At 57.2% G+C, this 19,989-nt stretch overlaps 1 protein-coding gene across 1 annotated transcript in view; it reads left to right on the top strand.

The window, feature by feature from the left end:
* Positions 1 to 2,280: 2,280 nt before the first annotated feature.
* Positions 2,281 to 19,989, top strand: part of LOC119105562 (CCR4-NOT transcription complex subunit 1-like) — a 30,688-nt gene continuing 12,979 nt past the window's right edge. Inside the window, 23 exon segments of the mRNA XM_037229023.1 lie at positions 2,281 to 2,559; positions 5,437 to 5,643; positions 5,847 to 6,021; positions 6,494 to 6,603; positions 7,468 to 7,620; positions 8,414 to 8,695; positions 9,041 to 9,226; positions 9,606 to 9,733; positions 10,182 to 10,369; positions 10,830 to 10,999; positions 11,345 to 11,503; positions 11,856 to 12,101; positions 12,558 to 12,669; positions 12,892 to 12,908; positions 13,331 to 13,451; positions 13,982 to 14,157; positions 14,614 to 14,741; positions 15,388 to 15,577; positions 15,889 to 16,194; positions 17,002 to 17,181; positions 17,954 to 18,067; positions 18,550 to 18,663; positions 19,742 to 19,876. Of these exon segments, the coding sequence (XP_037084918.1) occupies positions 2,458 to 2,559; positions 5,437 to 5,643; positions 5,847 to 6,021; positions 6,494 to 6,603; positions 7,468 to 7,620; positions 8,414 to 8,695; positions 9,041 to 9,226; positions 9,606 to 9,733; positions 10,182 to 10,369; positions 10,830 to 10,999; positions 11,345 to 11,503; positions 11,856 to 12,101; positions 12,558 to 12,669; positions 12,892 to 12,908; positions 13,331 to 13,451; positions 13,982 to 14,157; positions 14,614 to 14,741; positions 15,388 to 15,577; positions 15,889 to 16,194; positions 17,002 to 17,181; positions 17,954 to 18,067; positions 18,550 to 18,663; positions 19,742 to 19,876 (3,699 nt within the window). The 5' untranslated portion in view covers positions 2,281 to 2,457.

The following is a 19,989-nucleotide window of genomic DNA, read 5'->3' as shown; positions in this document are numbered from 1 at the left end:
TGGAGGCTCTTACGCTCTTGTTGGGAGCTCTATTTGTTAACCTGCTCGGGCACAATCGATCATTCGGGGGACCTCTACATTGGGTCTTGGATGTTTTAAATTTGAATGGAGGGCCCTACGCTTTTGACCGGGCTCTGTATGTTTGCATGGTCTGATACACTGCTGATCATTGGAGGGTCCTCTTGAATGGAGGATCCTACGCTCTTTTTGAGAGCCTTATCTGTTAACCTGCCCGGGCACACTCGATCATTCGGGGGCCCTCTACATTGGGTCTTGAATGCTTCCCATTTGAATGGAGGGCCCCAAGGTCTTGACGGGGGCCCTACATGTTAACCTGTTCTGGCGCACTCGATCGTTCAGAGCCCTACACATTGTGTCGTGAGTATTTCTTATTTGAATGGATGGCCCTATGTTCTTTGCGGGCCCCATTTATTCAGCTGCCGCGGCCGGTGGTGGATGCAGAGGGTGGGGGGGGGGGGGGGACACAGGACCATGTCCCACGGAACATGCCGAGGGAACCCAAAGGCTCCGAAGGGGCCTGTAACCGGCCGGACGGACGCAGTTTCCTTACAACAAAGGCACAACAAAATTGGATGCGTTTGGGCCTACAGATGACCAACAACCATTGCTAGCAAAAGTAAAGAGTTCATAAGTAAACGAAGTTCATTCTTCGCTGATTTAGTGTTGCTTGGGGTGAATTTTAAGGCTCATTACGCTGACTAGAGGCATTACGCTGTTGTCTGCCTGTCCCTATATGTCCACATGCTGCGTCAATCTGATCGCTAAAGAGCTTTCCACGTTACCCTTGATCTCTTCACATTTTTTCGTAGGGCCCAATGTGCTGTTGGGACGCTACCTGCCTCCATGCTTCAGCACAGTTGATCAATCATGTTTTCCTCCACGGATTCTTCCCACCCGCCCGAAAGGCTACATACACTTTTTCCGAGGCCGCATATGCCAGAGTGCACTCAGCTGCTCAGGATCCCTTCATATAAGTATCAGATACTTTATACTTACTTGAAAGGCTTGTGCCGTTGCTAGGGGTCTTATAAGGCAAGGCAAGGAGACGTTCGATGCTCAGGGGCCCTCTGTTTTGGTCGAGGGCTCTCCTCCTTTGGTCTCATTTGCGGCTGACTTTTCACTCCTATCGAGACTCGTGTTGTTAGCCTGCCCGTGCACTCTTCATTGCACAGGGGTATTTATTTATAGTATTGGATAATTCCCCCTTGCTCAGAGGGTCCTGTGCTATGATCGGGGCTTCATAGGTCCGCCTGTCAAGGCACTACCGATCGTTTAGGAGCCCACCACGTGCGCCCACCACGTTGGCCCACCACGTGAGTTCTTTTTGCTTGCTCTGAGGACCCTATACTTGTTGACGGGAGCCGCTGTGTTGGCCTCCTGCGGCACCTATGACCGCTCAGGTTCCGTCCCTATTGGCCTTGGTGCCTTCGCCTTTGAGTAGCAGTCGAATATGCGCCGATGAATTTTTACGCGCAATTGGCGAACGTAATTATACATGCCTCCTTCGTCGTATCCGTCATTTCCACTGGCTATTCAGTGTGTCGCACTCATTTAGATTTGCGGTCAACCTTCACGAGATCCTAAATATGTCTGTAGAGTGTGAACTCCCTCCCCCTAGCATTAGAAACTACGGTGCTGTTCGATATGAAAAGTGCTAGTAATAATTCATTTCGCTTAGAAGTGAAGCGAGTTGGCATCACCCCGCCGCGCCGATAGACCATGAAGCCACCCACTTAACGGCGGCCGCCGTCGAGATTCGAACCCGAAGCTTACCGCCTCCGAGACCAGCACGCTAACCATGCATCCACTGGAATTGCGGGCCCGGCGGCCGAAAATTCGTAATTAAAATAGAAATGGTTCTGAGTGAGTTGACCGATTTCGTGGTCGTTTGACGTCTATCACGCACGGAACCGATCTTTCGCACGGCTTTCTGCATTTTTGCACTTTTTTCCCTCGAAGGCTGCCAATCCGCGTATGCTTGACATGTACAACCATCTGAAATATTTTTGGAGGGTGTATAACCCAGTGCGTAATCACTCTCTGTTTTGGACGGTGTATAAGCCCGGTGCGTAACCACCCTCCGTTTTGGAGGGTGGATACGCACTGCCTAAAATTAATCCAAGATTTTCCTGTGCCTGAAAGTGAATAGATGCTACCAAATCTATTTTTGCATAGATGTCGCCTTGAATCAAGCCAGCCTTGGATTCCTGCCGCGTTGGACAATGGCGTCAGGGGATGGCTGCGCCTCGTATCATTAAAGGGTGGTCTGCAAGTGCAGTGGTCATGACGTGAATAATGCGTTATGAGAGGGGTGTTTGCTGTTTTCGAATGTACCGGAGAATTTGTACATAAGTTGTGTGAACTGACAATTTCTTTTGTGAAAGCGGAGGAGACTTCCGGGCCAGAAGTTTCCTTTTGTGTGGCGTTTATGGCACTATGAACCTGGACTCGTTGTCTTTTGCTCTCATCCACATAAATAATCTGGTGGGTAATCTCACAAAGAAAAACTTCAAGGCATCTTGTCAAGAAATAACGCAGGTAAGAGTATGTTATTGTTTCTAGGGGCTGCCAAACTGCTATCTTGAAATGAAGTGGGATTGTGTGTCATGTCTTGCTCAAAATATGAAATTCCAGCTGCTGGAAAGGTGTGCAGTGCCCATATTAGAACTAAAGCATCATTTTCTATTTTAAATTGGAGCATAATGGTATCAATGTGATGCAGTTTGATTTAACTTGGGCATATCACTAGTCTCCAATATTGTTCTCTATTGTAATTTTTGTGCTTAATGAGCAGTTTCATTACATTTTGTGTCATTCTCCAAAGTCTCACTTAGCTACAAACTAAAGGCTTCAAAAATAATACTATCAATTAGTTTTGTTGCCAGAGTTTTTCCCTATATTTCTGTTTCCATGAACAGAACGCATGTGTATGGCGTAATCATGAATCATATACCTTACCTTATCTTACCTCAGTGATCAGAAATTTTGAAGGCAACTTGGCCTTTTGACCATGGTCTCTTTAAGCTACCATTCAGGTAACTGAAGAGTCTCAAATCAGAATGTGAATGGTGTTGGATGTCATATATGATATCAGTGTGGTGTAGGTCAAGCTTAGATTTAGATAACATGATGCAACTATATGATCTAGGGTATATTATAGCTTATAGCTTTACACTGATCTTTGAACTTGGCTTATAATCATTTTAGACTGTATGTGACTAAGCCAGATGTCACTGAAATATGATTCATACAAGGTTGATTACAAGTAATTTACTGTAATATAGCACATTATTATTCAGAGTGATATCTGATGTACTTCAAACCAAGGTGAATTTTTGAAGGCTGCGGTGAAGGTGCTTATGGAGGAAAATTGTGTAGAGCCTTGACAGAAACTCAACTGTTATGTCATCTGATATATAGCTCATGGATTTATAAATAACCATAAAGTTAGGAATTGCATTGATCCTTAATCCAATTGTCACCTTCATGGGGTAGTCATCATCTGAATGGTCACATCTGCAGGGATATGAATCATCACTACAGCTCCAACAGAACATTTGGGTAAATGCTAAACACTAGAATATATATCATGTAATATATCATCTCTGCCATATACAAGCCCTATGCTCACATCCTCTGTGATATTTGCTCCATTCTACCAACATCTGCCATGTTATGTATACATTGACCCATGATAGGTAATTAATAATGTCAGCTTCCCAGCACCTTCCATTTTCTATGGCTAACAACAAGTGCAGTGCAACTGTTTGCAACTCATTGACAAAGAACACATTTTGAGTAAAGCTGTTTTGTGATAGATGTGGTTGTGATTAATGTTACAACCTTTTTTTGGTTTTGAACACTTAAGTTGCAAATTATGGTAAAGACTGATCTAAGGTAACCTAACCCAGCCAAATCAAACAGACCGAATCACACCCAGTTCATTCTTGGGTTGGTGTAATTTACTTTGTTTAATTTTGGAATGCATGTAATTGGCATGGTCATAAGCACCATGTCCAACACTACTTCTAGAATAGATGATTGACATATGACCATGCCTGAACCTCACCAAGTGTTACACAGCTAAGCTTACTTTGCTTACCAAGCCTACCTAGCCTTTGACTTGTGGTAACCTTTGTCCTGTGCATTCTATTTCATATTTTGTTTGTATGATGTGATGTTAGCTTATTGTGATTTTACCCCATTATTGTTTGCATTTACAATAATAATCACATCCTATCTTTATATCATACAGTTTGTACCCTGTATAACATGCAATTTCCATGCATCCGTTCACTTATATTGCGTTGTGATGACTCTGTTGCCATCCGACTCTTTACCCATCACCATGCAATTTCATCTTTGACCCCAGGTCCCACTCGACCTGGTTAACAGTAATGCGCAATGGCACAGATGGTCGTCAAATGCTTCAGATTTTCGCAGTACAAAATTTTCACTTTGCGTCACACGGTTTTTATTTTCTTACCTGATTTTGTCATGGCTGAGGGTTGGAGAGGGAATTCATCTCTGCACCCTTTCAGTAAGGAGTGTTGACAATATGTCATCATGGCAAAGGTCACCCGTGAATGATAAACATCAGCTAGCTTTGCTTGTGTATCTAAAATGCTATGAGTGGAAGCTCTGGCTTTTGTCCAGATAATTTTATGTCAGAAATGTTAAAACATTATTAGTCTGCCGTAGTTCTGCCAATTTTTTGCAATAGTTTGATCTCAGAACACAATTTTGGGGGAAATATGGGCTTGATTGTTTTTAGATTGAGTAGGGGCTCTCCAGAATGTTTTGTATTCAAACTTCATGTAGTCCATTTTCATATTTCAGTGATAAGGAACCAATGAATGTTGGGAGGCCAAAAAGAATGACGTTAGTTGATAGAGTGGCAACAATTACATATTTATGCCAAAGTACTAGCTCAGAAAGCTGGTCATCCATGTGAGGTAGATGGCTCATAGGTCTCATAGGTGTCTCTGTTAGCTTTACATTGTCATTCATGTTGTGGAAAAAGGAAACTGAGAAGGGAACCTAAAAATGAGTAAGTTCACAGCTGGTTACTAACTATGCATGATCATATACCACTGGGCTTCTCATGCACACCTACACTTCATGCATTGATAACATTCCATTTTGCACTTCAGTGCTTCTACTTAAGAAAGCTGAAGATGTTGTGGCATGCTTATCAAGTACCCAGGCATTATTTGAGGATTGTTGGAGACATTTTCATGTTGTGTCAGTGCATTAAAGTGAAGGCGTTGGGTCCCCCTATGAGCGCTGAAATGGAGCATCTGTCATAGTTTGTGGCTGACCAGCCATAGCCCTCACCACACCACTCTGTGCCACAGTCAGACTGGGCCATGATGTGCCACAGTTGTGTAACTTGGCCTGCCGCCCCATGTCCAGGTGGTGGGTGCGTACGGACAGGAAGCCCAGACCCACTTGCTGCGCCGCCTGTGTTCGCACGTGCCGCTGGACGGTGCCGGCCGCGCCTCCGCCAAGGAGAATCCGCAGCTGCAGCTGCTGCAGCGCCAGTGTGCCGGCCTCGTCACCCGGCCCAACTTCGTCCACGTGCTGTGTCAGCTGGCCGACCACCCTGCTGTGCGCCAGAAGGTGGGTGGCGCACCTGGTGTTTGTTGTATTTGGCTGCTTTGGGGGTGAGTGTAGAAGGAACAGGGCATATGCTGGTGCTTGCTTACTGGCTGGTAGGTGGAAGTGAGACTTAACCTGTCAGGTGAGTTGTGCAGCTGGATGTGTCATTCATCAGGCTGTTGAGTGTTTCAGGCTCAAGCCCGGTGTTGCCGTTTGGTTCGCAGAACCCGTCTGACACGCTTCTGCAGGAGCTCTGCCGGGCGCTGAAGCTCGGGAAGCCGGAGGAGGTCGCGTTCTCCATCGCGCTCCTTCACTCCCGGAACTCGGACACCGTCCGGCACGCCGAGCAGTTTATCCAGCAGAAGCTTCCTGATCTCATCAAGGACTACATTGACTCAGGTAATGTTATTGGCAAAATTTGTCCGGTATTTATTTGGCATATTCACTAGAGTGATCCTTTTTGATTATGTTCTTGGCTAGTTGTCTTCAATGAGCCCACATTTTCAAGCTTTCGTAACAGTTATGTTTTCTCCGTAAACTTAACAAGCTAGTCCCAGTCTAGACAGCATTATCCCAACAGGACAAGCCGTCCTACCCGACTGTTGTAGCAGTACTGAGCACGTTAGTCCCGCGTCTAGCGGCGATCGCTGTAGCAACTGATTTGTGTGTAGCATTGAGATGGCCGCCTGCCTGTCGACGCTTCCAGCGGTGCTGCCAACTCCCAGTCTAATCACACGATCAACCGCGCTCGTAAATTAACGTCATACCAGTGAGGGGTACCCTGCCACTGTCCAACGCCTGCCAGCAGAGCACGTGCACCGTCAGCTGACTGACGTGTGCCATCAGCTGACCACAGCCTGTATGCCATCAGCTGACTCGACTGGCGCGTCGGACCAGGACGGTCTGCAGGAGTCGTCGCCGGAGGTGCTGCATCAACTTATCTCCTGGCTCCTATTCGCGCCGCCCGATCAGCTCGATAAGGTGACACCGGGCACTTGATCACCCCGGCCGGCTGACCGAGGCCGCGGGCGATATTGATCGCAGCCGGCACCCGTGCAGCGGGGGGGGGGGGGGGGGGGGGCGGGGAGATGAACGCTGCGCTCGGCGACAGATAACGCGGGCGCCTGTACTCTTGCTGACTCGCGAAAAGTTACGATGGCGTGAGCGGTGTTGTGAGAGGCGAGAGGCGGCGTTCTGTTCAGTCATGGTTATCAGTGGACGCGTCACCGTTTGGAGTGACTGTAAACGTTGTCGTGGTGGTCAGTTGCTCGCTGCATGCAGGTGCGAGTTCTGTATTGCTGGGCACTCCCCAGTACAGTCGATTTACGATCGTGTTTCACGTTGAATAACGCACGTCAGAATGGCCGGCGCTCGTCCCTCCGGCTCTCGCCATGGTCCCGCCGCCTGTGACCGTGATCGTCACTGTGACCGAGGCGTGGCCATGACCGGAACCGAGCTCGTGGCCGTAACAGTGTCTGACTGTGCCCGTAGCAGTGACCGTAGCAGTGACCGTGGAAGGCAATCGTGACAAACGAGTGTGAAGGTGACGTAGGCGATGGCGATGACGATGACCGCGGCTGTAACCGCGACCGTGACCTTGACCGTAACCGTAACCGTAACCGTGCCCGTGACCCCGACCGTGATCGTCATATAGCCCATTGCTGTAAGCGGTATGCGTGTTACGGTCAGCAGTGACCGTAACAGTGACCATGAAAGACAACCGTGACAAACGAATGCGATGGTGACGGTGACGGTGATGATGACGTTGACGGTCACTGAAACCGCGACCGTGATCGTGATCATCATATGGCCCATGACTGTGAGCGGTATGCGTCGCGCGGGCAGGCGGCGGACTCGCAGGAGAGCTTTCTGGAGGCGATCCGGCAAGACTTCCCGCGTGACCGCGTGCCTGTCGTGCTCGCGCCGCTCATCTTCGCCGAGAGTACCGACATTCCTGTCGACAAGATCCGCAGCCCGGGCAACATGGCCTCCAACCTGGTCAGTGGTGGCGCGCGCCCGGCCCGCTCGCGCCCGCGTGCGCGCTCTGGTGACCATACGTGCTGGTTGTCAGTCGGTGGTCGGCTTACGTATCTTTCGTTGCATGCTTGTGTAAATACAGGCGTCGATAATGCTAATCTGGTCATCCAAAGGAGCAATACCTTACGCTCCATTTTTATTATATTTTTTTAAAGATTTGATCCGAACCCTTTGAATGGATGGATTTCCGGGATCAGGGCTCACGCTAAGCAGTGCTTGTTGTGTGAGCCCTGACCCCTACAATCCGATCGCGCAATTCCATGTCAACAGCAGAATTCGGTGGCGAAAGGTGAACGTACCGTAATGCTCGGCGCGGTCCGTCCTGCCCTCTGACGTCAACTGACCTTTAGCGCGACCGCTGCCACCGGCCGCAGGCCGTACCTGTCAAGGGCAAATAGCGGGCGCCCTAAAGCGACTCGAACCCACCCCGCCACGAGTGGGTGCATCGGAAGGCAGGCGTTCTAACCAACTGAGCCACCGGGACGGACCGTTGTTCTGATGAACTATTCCAAAAACGCGAAAAAGATATTTTTGCATTTGGGTGTCAGGGTTGTGTGGTTTATATGCCGACTCGTATAGCTGTTCGTTACTACTTAGGCCGTGGTTGGCGGTGAGCGCCGCCGTCGTGTGACGTTGCTTTGCCAACGCCCACACCTGCCTAGCCGCCCGTTGGTGAACAGTGTGCGATCCGCCGCGTATGAGACGCCCCCGCTGCATGGCATGTCTCCACCGACCGGTCCCTCTCTCCACACAGCTGGACGGCTCGCTGGCCGACTTCGTGCTGGAGGTGGGCTACAACCTGTGCGCGTCGGTGGAGGAGTGCCGCCGCCACCTGGTGAACCACGGCGCCTCGGCGCTGACGGCGCCGGCGGTGGCGCGCTGCCTGGGCGCCATGGTGCGCACCTACACCGGCCTGGCCGACCAGGTGCCCATCCAGAGCCTGCAGCCGGCCGCCTCCATCTGGGCGGCCGACAAGCCCAAGGACGGCCCGCAGACGTGGAACATCGACGTGTTCGTACGCACCGTCTACGAGCTGGTGAGGAAGCGGGCTTGGAATGGGGGAGGGGGGGGGGGCTGACTGGAAGATGGCTTGCGGGTAGCCGGCGAGCTTTTAAGCCATCAGCGACGTGAAAAGACATTGGAGAGTCAGTCGTGAGGCGTAATGTGTGCAAGTCGTGAGCGAGGCGGTGTTACACAGAGGCAAACAGTGGGCTGTTCGCAGTGAGTCGATAGGCAGGGAGGAGGTAACGTGCGGAAAGCTGGGACTCGGGGAGTAATGTCGTGAGACTTTTAGATTGTTGCCGGTTCACTGACACAATAAGGAATATAGCTGGACGTTCTCTTTCTCGTCCGCTCCTGACCGTCTTTTCCTGACCGGCAGGCGCCGTCGATCCAGTGGAAGGAGGTGGTGTACCACCTGGACCACCCGGGCTTCCAGCTGAAGGACCGCACCGCCTTCTGCCTGCTGACCCAGGCGCTGAGGCTCGGTCTCCAGCTGCAGGGGGTTCGCGCCGACGCCTTCCCTGTGGAGGTGCTCTACCGGGTCTGGAAGAACGCGGACAGCCAGGTGAGACGCGTACCGGCGCCGGCCGCGGGGCGCGCGAGCAGGCTGGTGGGGAATGGCGGGATCAGTACCGCCAACTGGTTTTCTTTTTCGCGATCTCGTTCGCTTTGATGCATAGTACCCTGACGCAGCGTGGCTGGGGTTGGGGTTGGGGTTACCCTGACGCAGCGACAGGGGTTGGGGCCTCACGTGACGTAGTGTCACGATTACCTTGCGGGCGTCGATCGTCCTCGTCGACGAATTTATTTGTCATGTTATATGGCGCGCGCAGCAGCACACGGGCGTTACGTCCGGTGCTGTCGGTGACGCGCGGTCGGTGCGGCGCGTCGACAGAGCGTCTCCGACTCGTGCCCTGTGTGACGCCCGGCATTCCTGCCGCCAGCTGTCGTATATCAAGCAGATCCTCAAGTGCTGGGACGTGTTCTGTCTGGCCGACTACCAGTGCCACATGGTGGACACGTCGCAGCTGAAGATGCCGCCGGAGAAAGAGAGCCGCGAGGTCAACACGTGGTGAGTGGCGCCCGTTCCTCGGCCGTGTGGCGGCGCGCGGCGCCCGGCTGGGCCGCCACTGGCACGTGTGAGGCCGAGTGTAGGTGCGCTGTGTGTGACAGGCTACGACCTGTCACGTTCGCTGCAGACAGGCTCGCGTGATGCGCTTTTCTGGGGAGGTCTGAGACTGGCAGGTGACTGGGTGAGATGGTGGTTTGATGTGCCCACGTGTTATCCTGGGTTTGCCCCACAGTCCTGGGCGTGGCTGCTGTGCCGCGCGTTTCTGCTCAACTGCGCTTTCTACGGCAATGTTGTGCTGCCACGTTTGCTCGTCCACTTGAGCGGAGTTGGCTCTCTGCTCCTTCCCTCCATTCGGGTGGCCGCGCGTGACACGCTCCGTTCAGCCGCATCTGGATGGCCTGCCGCGCGGCGGTGTGCTCGTTCTGACGGCCGTCCGGCTGCCGGGCAGGCGGTGCACGGAGCTGATGCAGCTGTTGCTGCACCTGGCCGAGAGTGGGCACTCGTGCGCCGTCCAGGAGCTGCTCAACTTCCCGCTGCAGAGCTGTCCCGACATCCTGTCGCTGAACCTGCTGGCCACCGGCAGCACGTCTCACCTCGCCCAGGAGCTGCTCTCCACGCTGTTCCCCATCTTCCTCAGTGAGTGGCGGCGGGCCCGGGCCGGGACGGTGGCCAGGCCAGCCGCCCGTCGCCGTCCCGGCCCGGGTGTAACGCTCGCCACTGGGGTGTTGTGCGACCGTTGCTGTTGATGGCGGTGCAATGTAACTGTATTTATGGTAGACGGATTATAGCGTTGTCATGGAGTGAAGTGATGCGTGGATCTTGGTGACTTGCGAGAGCATTCTGCCCTGACGGATTTTCAGTGACATGGGACTGTTTTGCTCGTGTTTTTTTTTGCCATCGGGTCCGAAAGTCATCGCTTCCTCTCGCGTAAGCCAACCACCGGATCTGAAACGCGTCACTCTCGCGATTCTCTGCGTCTCTGCTTCGTCTGGCACCTGGGTTGGCCGTGTGAGCGCCGGTCGGCCGCCCCGGTCGGCCGTCCCGCCTCCCTGCCGTTCGGAGGAGCTCGACTGACCGACGCCGCCGTGGCCGGCAGCCGGCCACCACCCCAACAGCGGGGCGGTGCTGCACCAGGCCTGGCATTCTCCGCAGAACGGCCCCGCCGTGCAGGCCATGCTCGCGCACACCATGGCAGAGTGGTACCGCCAGGGCGAGGGCGACCAGGCGCGCCTCTCGCGCGTCCTCGACGTGGCCCAGGACCTCAAGGTGTGCGGGGTCAAGCGGAGGGTGGGGTTGGGGGGATGGGGGGGGGATGGGGCACCGGTGCTGGGGGTGAAAGGCAGCAGGGGAGGCGTGGCGGTGGAACGTGGCGGTGTAGTGGGCTCATGTTTTGTGAGTTATAATAAAACTAAGCGTTCTTCAGTGGGGTGGTTGACGGGAGCTGGGTCTCGTATTCCTCTTTTGAAGTTTGCTATCAGATGCAGCGAGAATGTGGCCGTCTGTACCGGTGTCGAGCTTCGTCATCCACAGCCGTCGCAAGACGTCTTGGTGCCCCCCACCACCAGGGCGTCTGCCTGGCTCAGCTGACCGCCCCGTCTCCGCCGCCGGCAGGCCCTGTCGTACCTGCTGAACCACCAGGCGCTGCCGTTCGTCATCGATCTGGCTTGCCTCGCCTCCCGCCGCGAGTACCTCAAGCTGGACAAGTGGGTGTCGGACAAGGCCATGGAGCACGGCGAGCCGTTCATCACCGCCTGCGTCAAGTTCCTGCAGGTCAGACCCTACCGTCTGCCAACGGGGATCAGAATTGGCAGGAGACGGCGGCGGAGCCGAGTGACGAGCCAGTGCGAAACACACGGCGTTATTGTGCACGTGGCGTCGGTGCACTCGGTGTACAGTATGGTGTAAGCCGCCCGCCGTATTCTGCTGTAGCTATGAGTCATCTTTAACCTGCATGACACAAGGGCCGTGCAGGTAGAAATGGTTCGGAACCGTACCCCAAGATCAGCCCGGACTCTGTTACCAGTGGCATCCGTGGCCGACCTTCAGTGGCCGGCCTGGGGCAGGCCTGTCTCCGTCGGTGCGCCCCACTCACGCCCCCCCCCCCCCCCCCTGCCGCCCGCAGCGTCGCGTGCCGCAGCTGTCAGCCGGCGCCGCCAAGGACTCCGATCCGCCGGCGAAGGCGACGCTGCCGGCCGACATGGCGGTGACGATGCTGAGCGTGCTGCACCAGCGGGCGGCGGGCGTGGGTCCGGAGCTCAGCGACGCGCTGCTGGCCATGGTGGGCGCCGCCGGACAGCTGCTGCTGGGACGGCAGCGCCAGCCGCCGCCGCCGCCGTCGCCTTTCAGCCCCTCGCCGCTCTCCGCACAGGTGACAGGGGCGTCACGCCCAGGGGCAGGCGCCAAGGGCAGGCGCCAGGGGCGGCGCGGGACAAGGGCGGGGTGGAGACGCGGCGACGGTCAATACGTGTATGTATGCGGGGGCAGTTGTAAGAGCAGACTTCCGGCCGCGGCAAGGCCGTCGGTCGTTGGACCCGGGATGAGACATGCTGCCAGTGTCCAGCTGACGAGGAGGTAACGCGAGCCGTTGGATTCAAGACGTTGTGTGGCTTCTCGCCGCGACATGTTACTGGCGACGTGTCCTCGCGCTGTACACGGATAATTCCTGATGCTGTACACTGATGCTACCTGGCGCTGTACACTGATGCTACCTGATGCTGTGATCTCGTTATCTGCGCCGCGCTCCAGCCGGCCACCGGCAGCGCGTGCGCCTGCGTGCCGTCCTGAGCGGTCACACTGTAACACCTCGCCGGCGCCGCGTCCCCAGCTGTTCCCGGCGCCGGGCCTGGAGGGCGTGACCGGCGGCCTGAGCGCGCTCTCGGCGGCTGGCTCGGCCCCCAGTCCCGGCCTCGGCCTCACCTCGCCCTTCACGCTGCTCGGTGAGGAGCTCGGCCCCGGGTGGCGCCTGACGTCGCCGGACGCCGCCGCCCGGCTCAGCTGGACGCTCGGGCGGCGCGTGGAGCCTTGCCTCCGACCGAGCTGCGGCGCGCTCTCGCGATGTCAGCACGTCTCGGGTGGGAAAAAGTGATCAGATAGTGCCCTCCGCGGTAAGGTTGTTGGCTCGCGTCCAGGCTTGTTACATGGCTGACTCACGCCGTCAGGCTACATCTCGGACGCCGTGGACCCGTGACGATGTAATGTTAGATGAACGCAGCTGGTTATCCTGCTCTCACCTGCTGACCCATGACCCCGGGCCTGTCCTGTTGACCCATGCCTGACCCAGGTGACCCTTTGTCCGACCCATTTGACCCTTGTCCATGCGTCTGACTCTGAGTCCGCCCTTTGTCCCCACTTCTGGCCCCACCGACCCCTGCCGAACTTACCGATCCCAGGTGACCCCCCAACCGCTGCTGACCATCCTGATCCTTGTTGACCCTCCTGACACCTACTGACCCTACCGACCCCACGTAAGGCCATGCTGATCTCACGTCTGACCCTGTTGACGCCTGCTAACCCTGCTGACTCCCGCTTCGGCCCCTGCCGACCCCACGTCTGACGCCATCGTGGCCAGCAGGCGGCGGCGGCGGTTCGTCGGCGGTGGGCGCCGCGGGCCGCAGCGGGCCGCTGCAGCTGCTCAGCGCCGGCTCCGGGCCGCTGGCCGCCTCCCAGGCGCCGGGGCCGTTCGGCTCGGCCCACGCCCTGCCGGCCCGCACCTCACAGTGTCAGTCGGTGGGAGAGGGAGAGGGGGGGGGGGGGGGCAGGGTCGGGCTCCGGTGTGGAGCTCCCCGCAGTCGTGTGCCGCTCATGCTGCTCTGGGGGGGGGGGGGGGGGGGCCGTGCTCTACGCCCTGTGTGTGCGGCGACGTGTGTGTGTGTGCGTGTGCGCGTGACGGGCTGAGTTTGGTCGTCCCAACAGGTAGCTCACGCGGCAAGCATATGGCTGTCCCAAAGCCCATTTGAAATGTTCCAGAAAAGCCATGTTATCCAAAAATAAAGAAATGCCACCATAGCAGTACACCCTTACCAATTAACAAGGTCTCCATGATCTAGGGAACTGAGACTTATCGTTTGTTTTGCTGGCAGCTGAGAATTAAGCTATCATTTCCGCTTATCGAGGTGACGCATGCCAGCGATTTAGTACCTTCCCTTGTCTTATCAGTATCTCTCAGCTGTGGTTACCGTGGACGCTGTTCATACGGTGCATGGCGCGCGGTCTGACTCGGCGCTTGACCTCCGGCTCGGCCCGTTCCAGCCGCGGAGCTGAGCCTCTTCCAGTCGGAGGCGGCCGCGCTCTCCAAGGAGGTGGAGGAGGAGGCCAACAGCAACTTCCAGCGCATCTACAACCACCCGCCGCACCCGACGCTCTCCATCGAGGAGGTGCTCGACATGCTCAAGCGGTACCAGGACAGCAGCGTCCAGCGCGAGCGGGTCAGTGCCGGCTGCTCAGGAGAGGAGATGGAGGGGGGGGGGGAGGGGGTACAGGGAGTGTGCGACGGAGGCAGGGCGGTGCTTGTGGGAATGTGGTGGTGGGGGTGGTAGCGATATGTGTAGGTGATATAACTGTGGGTCCTGGATGCGTGAATGCACTGGCTTGAGTTTAAGTGTTGTTTGCGCGGCTGGTTTCCGCGAGTGTGCGAGACGCGCTGAAGTGATGTTTCGAGACGCCGAAGGGAGATGGAGCGCGCTTCGATAGCAGCCTACACACCGCCTGAGGATTGTGTGGAGCATTTGAGGGCGACAGATTTTGCGGCGACGTGGTCACCAGTCGCGCGCGGACTGGGGTAGGACATATTTACTGCCGGGTCGGCTGGCTGCGGTGGCTGGGGTTGACCATCGCCCTCCTCTGGTGCTGACGTGCTCCTCTGACGCGCTGCCCCCTGGCAGGAGGTGTTCACGTGCATGCTGCGCAGCCTGATGGATGAGTACAAGTTTTTCCCGCAATACCCGGACAAGGAGCTGTACGTGACGGCCCAGCTGTTCGGCGGCATCATAGAGCACAGCCTAGTCACGAAGTGAGACTGGTTGACTGGCCGCGCGCGCGCACGCTGGGTTGCCGACCCATGCGTCTGCGAACAGAAAATGGGGGGCAAGAGGTGTTCGGGGGTGGCGGAGTCATGATGGTCGCAGCAAGGCATTCATGGCTGTTACTGTGATCCCACAGCCATGTGTTGGAAACCAGCGTTCGGAAGGACAGAAGTTACAGTATGCCCTTAAGTTTTTTAAGGCGCATGTGTAATTGTGATGCAATTTCAAGATGGATGACTCACTGTCTGTGTTATGGGTTTGTTATTTGTGTTATGTCTTATGACGTTTCACTACGTTGTGAGAATATTCGTGGCAGGACAATCCGGTGTGGGAAAGTCCACCATCCCACACCACTCCAGACTATGTGGTCGTTGAGCGCCGCCACGCTGTGTCTCCAGTCCAGTGTCTTCCTGATCTTTTGTGGTTCCAGCTCTACCTCGTGTCTCCCCTAGTGTCCACCACCCCTCTGCGTCCCTGAATTTGTCTCCCTGAGCCCGTGCCTATTGAAACCTCGTCTCCCCGGCATTCTGGCCCTGTGTCTCCATGGATCCTTAATTCTTTCTAGCGCATGCCTTCCCTCACCTCTCCCCATCATCAGACCTCCACCCTCACGCCGTCCTGTCCGGCCGGCAGCTACAACGGCCTTGGGCTGGCACTGCGCTACGTGCTGGACGCCGTCAAGAACCAGCCGGGCTCCAAGATGTACTACTTCGGCGTGCTGGCGCTGGACCGGTTCCGGCCCCGCCTGCGCGAGTACCCGCAGTACTGCCAGCATCTGGCCACCATCCAGCACTTCAGCCAGTTCCCCAGACACTTGATGGAGGTGAGCGCCAGTGTCCACACGGCGGTCGTGGCTCGCGGGCCGGCATTTCGAACGTGGCCTTATTGTTTCAACCGTTCTGTCGGAGGCATCCGCATGCTAATTTATCACGCTCTCGGTGGCAGCAGTTGAACATGACAGTCGGAGATCTATCAGTTACGGTCATTGCTGTAAGCATGAAGGCATGTGTGTGACCCGCGTCCGGTGATCGCCCCCACGCTCGGCGTCCCTCGTGCGTCCCTCCGTTCGTGCCCCTGCCCCGAGAGCTGGCCACCCGTCTGCCGCGTCATCGCTCGTGCTCGGCGCCGTTTCAGTACGTGGAGTGCGGGATGCGCTCCCAGGAGCCGGCCGGTCGGCCCGAGGGCTCTGTGTTGCCGGCTCACCTGCAGTCGCTGCTGGCGACGCCGGCGGCGCCGGCCGGCAGCGCCGCCTCCTCGGCCGGCGCCCGGCCCACGGTGCTCACTGCCGCGCTCGTCTCCGGCCGGCCGTCCATAGCCAACACGACGAATATCGAGACGCTGGTGAAGGCGCTGCAGGAGGCGCCGCCGCCCTCCGAGGTCGTGCAGGACAAGGTCGGCTTCATCTTTAACAACCTCAGCCAGCTCAACCTCAGCCAGAAGGTGAGGCGGCGCGAGAGCACCTCGTGGCAGGCCTGAGTGGTTGCTTTCTGACAAGGCTCTGACAGCGTACCACCGATAGTGTAGTGGTTGACGCGTCTGGGAAGCCAGAGATATAAGGTGTGATTGCCGGCGGTGCCTGCCATTCCTGCCAAGGTGAGCGACAGGCAGCGCCATGTAGCGTCAGTACTGAGGGCACCGTAGAGCCCTAATAGCGAGGACGAGGAGGCTTTGACACGTCACCTGAGAGAAAAATAACAAAATACTGAGCGTACACGCCTTTCGTCTGAGCTATTTATCCGAGCATTGGTGTATCAATTGTTGATTGGCTTATCAGCTGGTGGATTGCCTCATTAGTCTGGCATCTCAGGAAACACAAGTGATGGTTTTTGATGAGATATCCCAGCCCGCATGTAAACAAAAATGTCAGTAACGACCGTCGGCTCCGGGAAGCGCTTGGATGCGGCGTGGTCGAAGCTGACCCGTGACCTCACTACACTCGGCCGTCTGCTATATCTGGCTTCGTCGGTTCGCCTGCTCTGCGCGTCGGCTTGGGAAGCGACCGTGCGATAACCCTGACCAGGACACTGTGCTGACTGCGCGGCCCAGGAGCTGGCATGCTGTTATCTCTGCCGCTGTCACCTGTCCGGCTCCGCACGCGGGCTGGTCTGTGGCTGGCTGGCTGGCTGGCTGGCTGGCTGGCTGGCTGGCTGGCTGGCCGGCTGGCTGGCTGACGGACTGACTGACGGCCGACCGACCGACCGACCGACCGACCGACCGACTAACTGCCGGTGACCGCCTGTGCCGCAGTGTGAGGACCTGCTGGCCGTGATGGAGCGGGACTACTGGCCCTGGTTCGCGCAGTACGTGGTGATGCGCCGCGTCAGCATCGAGCCCAACTTCCACACGCTCTACGCCAACTTCATGGACGCGCTGGAGCTGCCGCAGCTGTTGCAGCTCTGCTTGCGCGAGCTGTACAACAATATCCAGGTCAGTGGATGGCGCCGCTTTCGGGCCGCGCTGGGGCGGGTCGCACTGTGCCATGCCGTGCCGTGCCGTGCCGTGCCGTGCCGTGCCGTGCCGTGCCGTGCCGTGCCGTGCCGTGCCGTGCCATGCTGTGCTGTAACTTAGCGAACCGGACCGCGATACGACGCGACGTGTCATGTCCTATGTGGCGTGATGACGTCGTCCCGCGCCGAAGAAAGGTCTTCCTTCTTTGACTAGTCGGACTTTGACCTAACTGCACAAATGGCGCGAGCTACAGTGACGAACATGGCGGCAGGAGTGTCAGCAAAGATGACAGCGGCTGTGCAAAAATCCACGCATTCTGAATTGTAAATCAGCGATGTTATTCAAGCTCGAAGCGGGTGTCGACACGCCGGGAGTGTCATCGCACCCTGCGGGGTGACACCGGTGGGGGTCAGATGTCATTATGGTCTTGTGTTGTGTGTTGTCACGTGGCGTGACGTACGGCGTTGTGCCACTGCACCGCTTGTGCTCCGTTGTGCTGTGCCACTGTGTGGCCGTGTCAGGAAGCAAATGAGCCTTGTTGCCGGGGGTCCCCGTCTGTCGCCACCGCGGCTATGTCGCGGTGTCACGCTGCCCTGAGGCCATTGTGAAACACTGCTCGGTCAACATGTATCTTGCATGCGTTTTTGCTAGCACGCCCGGTGTGTGCTTTTCACAGATAGCATTTCGCGGCTAGGAAGTGGCGCGTGTCTAGGAACGTGTTTCTCAGTATACTTGGGTGTTTCGCTGGCAGGTTCTGCTGCGAGCAGACAAGGGCGTGGAGAAGTTCAACGACCGGACGATCTTGAAGAACCTGGGCCACTGGCTGGGCTTGATGACCATCGCCAAGAACAAGCCGATCCTTCAGGTCTGGGATCGCCCGATGTGGCCAGCGTGTCGACACACCAGCCGGGCCCCGGGCGGCTCGGCTGCGTGGACCTGGCGCGCACGCCCCGTGGGGGCGCCGACAGCGTGCTGCAGCGAGCCGTGGAGCCCGTGACGGGCGCGTTGCCCAAGAGGCGTGAGCGGGGAGAGACGGACAGGGTGTGGCACTGATCCACGGCGCTGTGGGGTCATACTCGGTCACAGTCGCTCGTCGCCATCGGTCGCGCCACGACGGGTGTTGCGGTTTTTACGTCAGCGGCGTTCACCTGCCGTGATCACGCCGCCTGCCGGCTGTACCAGCCAGCAGGCTGTGGTTCGTGTTCGCCAACTATTCGCTGCTTACATCTTTGCCCGCTTCGAAATCTACGTGACTGTTGATTTGGTGATGCATGTCTTGGCGGCTGCATAGCCCTTCCGCCAGTGATGCCTGGGACATTGCTGATGGGCGCCGACTGGCCGTTGCAGACGGACTTGGACATGAAGTCGCTGGTCATCGAGGCCTACCACCTGGGTGTCCAGGAGCTTCTGTACGTGGTGCCGTTCGTTGCCAAGGTTCTCGAGTCGTCCGCGAAGTCCAAGGTGAGGTGATGCTGCCGTAGGCCACCGACATACGCGGGCGTTTGGGGCCGCTGTTACAGTGAAAGGCACGTGCTTTTGGTTCGTGCGGCGTGAGCGTCACGCAACCTAAACGCCTTGGTTTTGCCGGAAATACTTGGTTTCACTGTTATTTGGTTTCACTGCTATGTTGTCTTTTTCATTAATGGTGCGCCGATTACAGCCGATTAAAAGTCCAGTTAAAATTGCGTGATTCGCGGCCTGTTTGTCCACCCGAGGCGAATTAGAAGTGCGTGGAGTCGTGGTTTCGCTCGGTGGAATTAGGCCTTGATGCTGGCGAGGTGGCCGCAGCCCTGCACTGGTGGTGTCGCCGGACCGTCCGCCGCGACACCGGCGGGCCGAGGGCCCGCGCGGCAGTGTGCGACAGGCCCGGGCGACGCATGAGCTACAGCGGGGTGGACGGCTGAGGCCTCGGCTTCCGTCCGGTTTTTGTTGTCGGGTCTGGCTGACCCCACTGCTGGGGTCTGGTCCTTGTCCGCCGTGGCGGGTCTGCCTGGTCGGCCTTAGCGGTCAGACTGGTTCCGTTTGGCGCCGTCGGCTGCGGCCTGGCCGGTGCTCAGGCCGTCGGCTGCAGCTTGGCCGGTGCTCAGGCCGTCGGCCCAAGCTCAGGCCGTCGGCTGCAGCCTGGCCGGTGCTCAGGCCGTCGGCTGCAGCTTGGGCGGTGCTCAGGCCGTCGGCTGCAGCTTGGCCGGTGCTCAGGCCGTCGGCTGCAGCCTGGCCGGTGCTCAGGCCGTCGGCTGCAGCTTGGGCGGTGCTCAGGCCGTCGGCCCAAACTCAGGCCGTCGGCTGCAGCGTGGCCGGTGCTCAGGCCGTCGGCCCAAACTCAGGCCGTCGGCTACAGCGTGGCCGGTGCTCAGGCCGTCGGCTGCAGTCTGGCCGGCGTTCAGGCCGTCAGCTGCAGCTTGGCCGGTGCTCAGGCCGTCGGCCCAAGCTCAGGCCGTCGGCTCCAGCCTGGCCGGTGCTCAGACCGCCGGCTCCAGCCTGGCCGGTTCTCAGGCCGGCGAAGAGGGCGGCTGGTTACGCAGCTGCTCACCGCCGGCAGATCTTCAAGCCGCCGAATCCTTGGACACTGGGTCTGATGAACCTGCTGGCGGAGCTGCACCAAGAGCAGGACCTCAAGCTCAACCTCAAGTTCGAGATTGAGGTGCTCTGCAAGACACTTTCGCTGGACGTGAACGTGAGTGGCCTGCGCCGGTTGTGCCTAATCATCCATTGATTATGGGCTTTATGATTTGCGCTGACTGCAGAGGGCGTCTTGCCATCGGCATCCATCTTGCAGTCCTGCGTAAT

Source organism: Pollicipes pollicipes, unplaced genomic scaffold (genome assembly GCF_011947565.3).
Source record: "Pollicipes pollicipes isolate AB1234 unplaced genomic scaffold, Ppol_2.1 Scaffold_6138;HRSCAF=7277_pilon_pilon_pilon, whole genome shotgun sequence".
NCBI classification, from domain to species: Eukaryota; Metazoa; Arthropoda; class Thecostraca; order Pollicipedomorpha; family Pollicipedidae; genus Pollicipes; species Pollicipes pollicipes.
The sequence above is the reverse complement of the archived record's forward strand: the minus strand, read 5'-3'. Positions and strand labels throughout refer to the sequence as shown.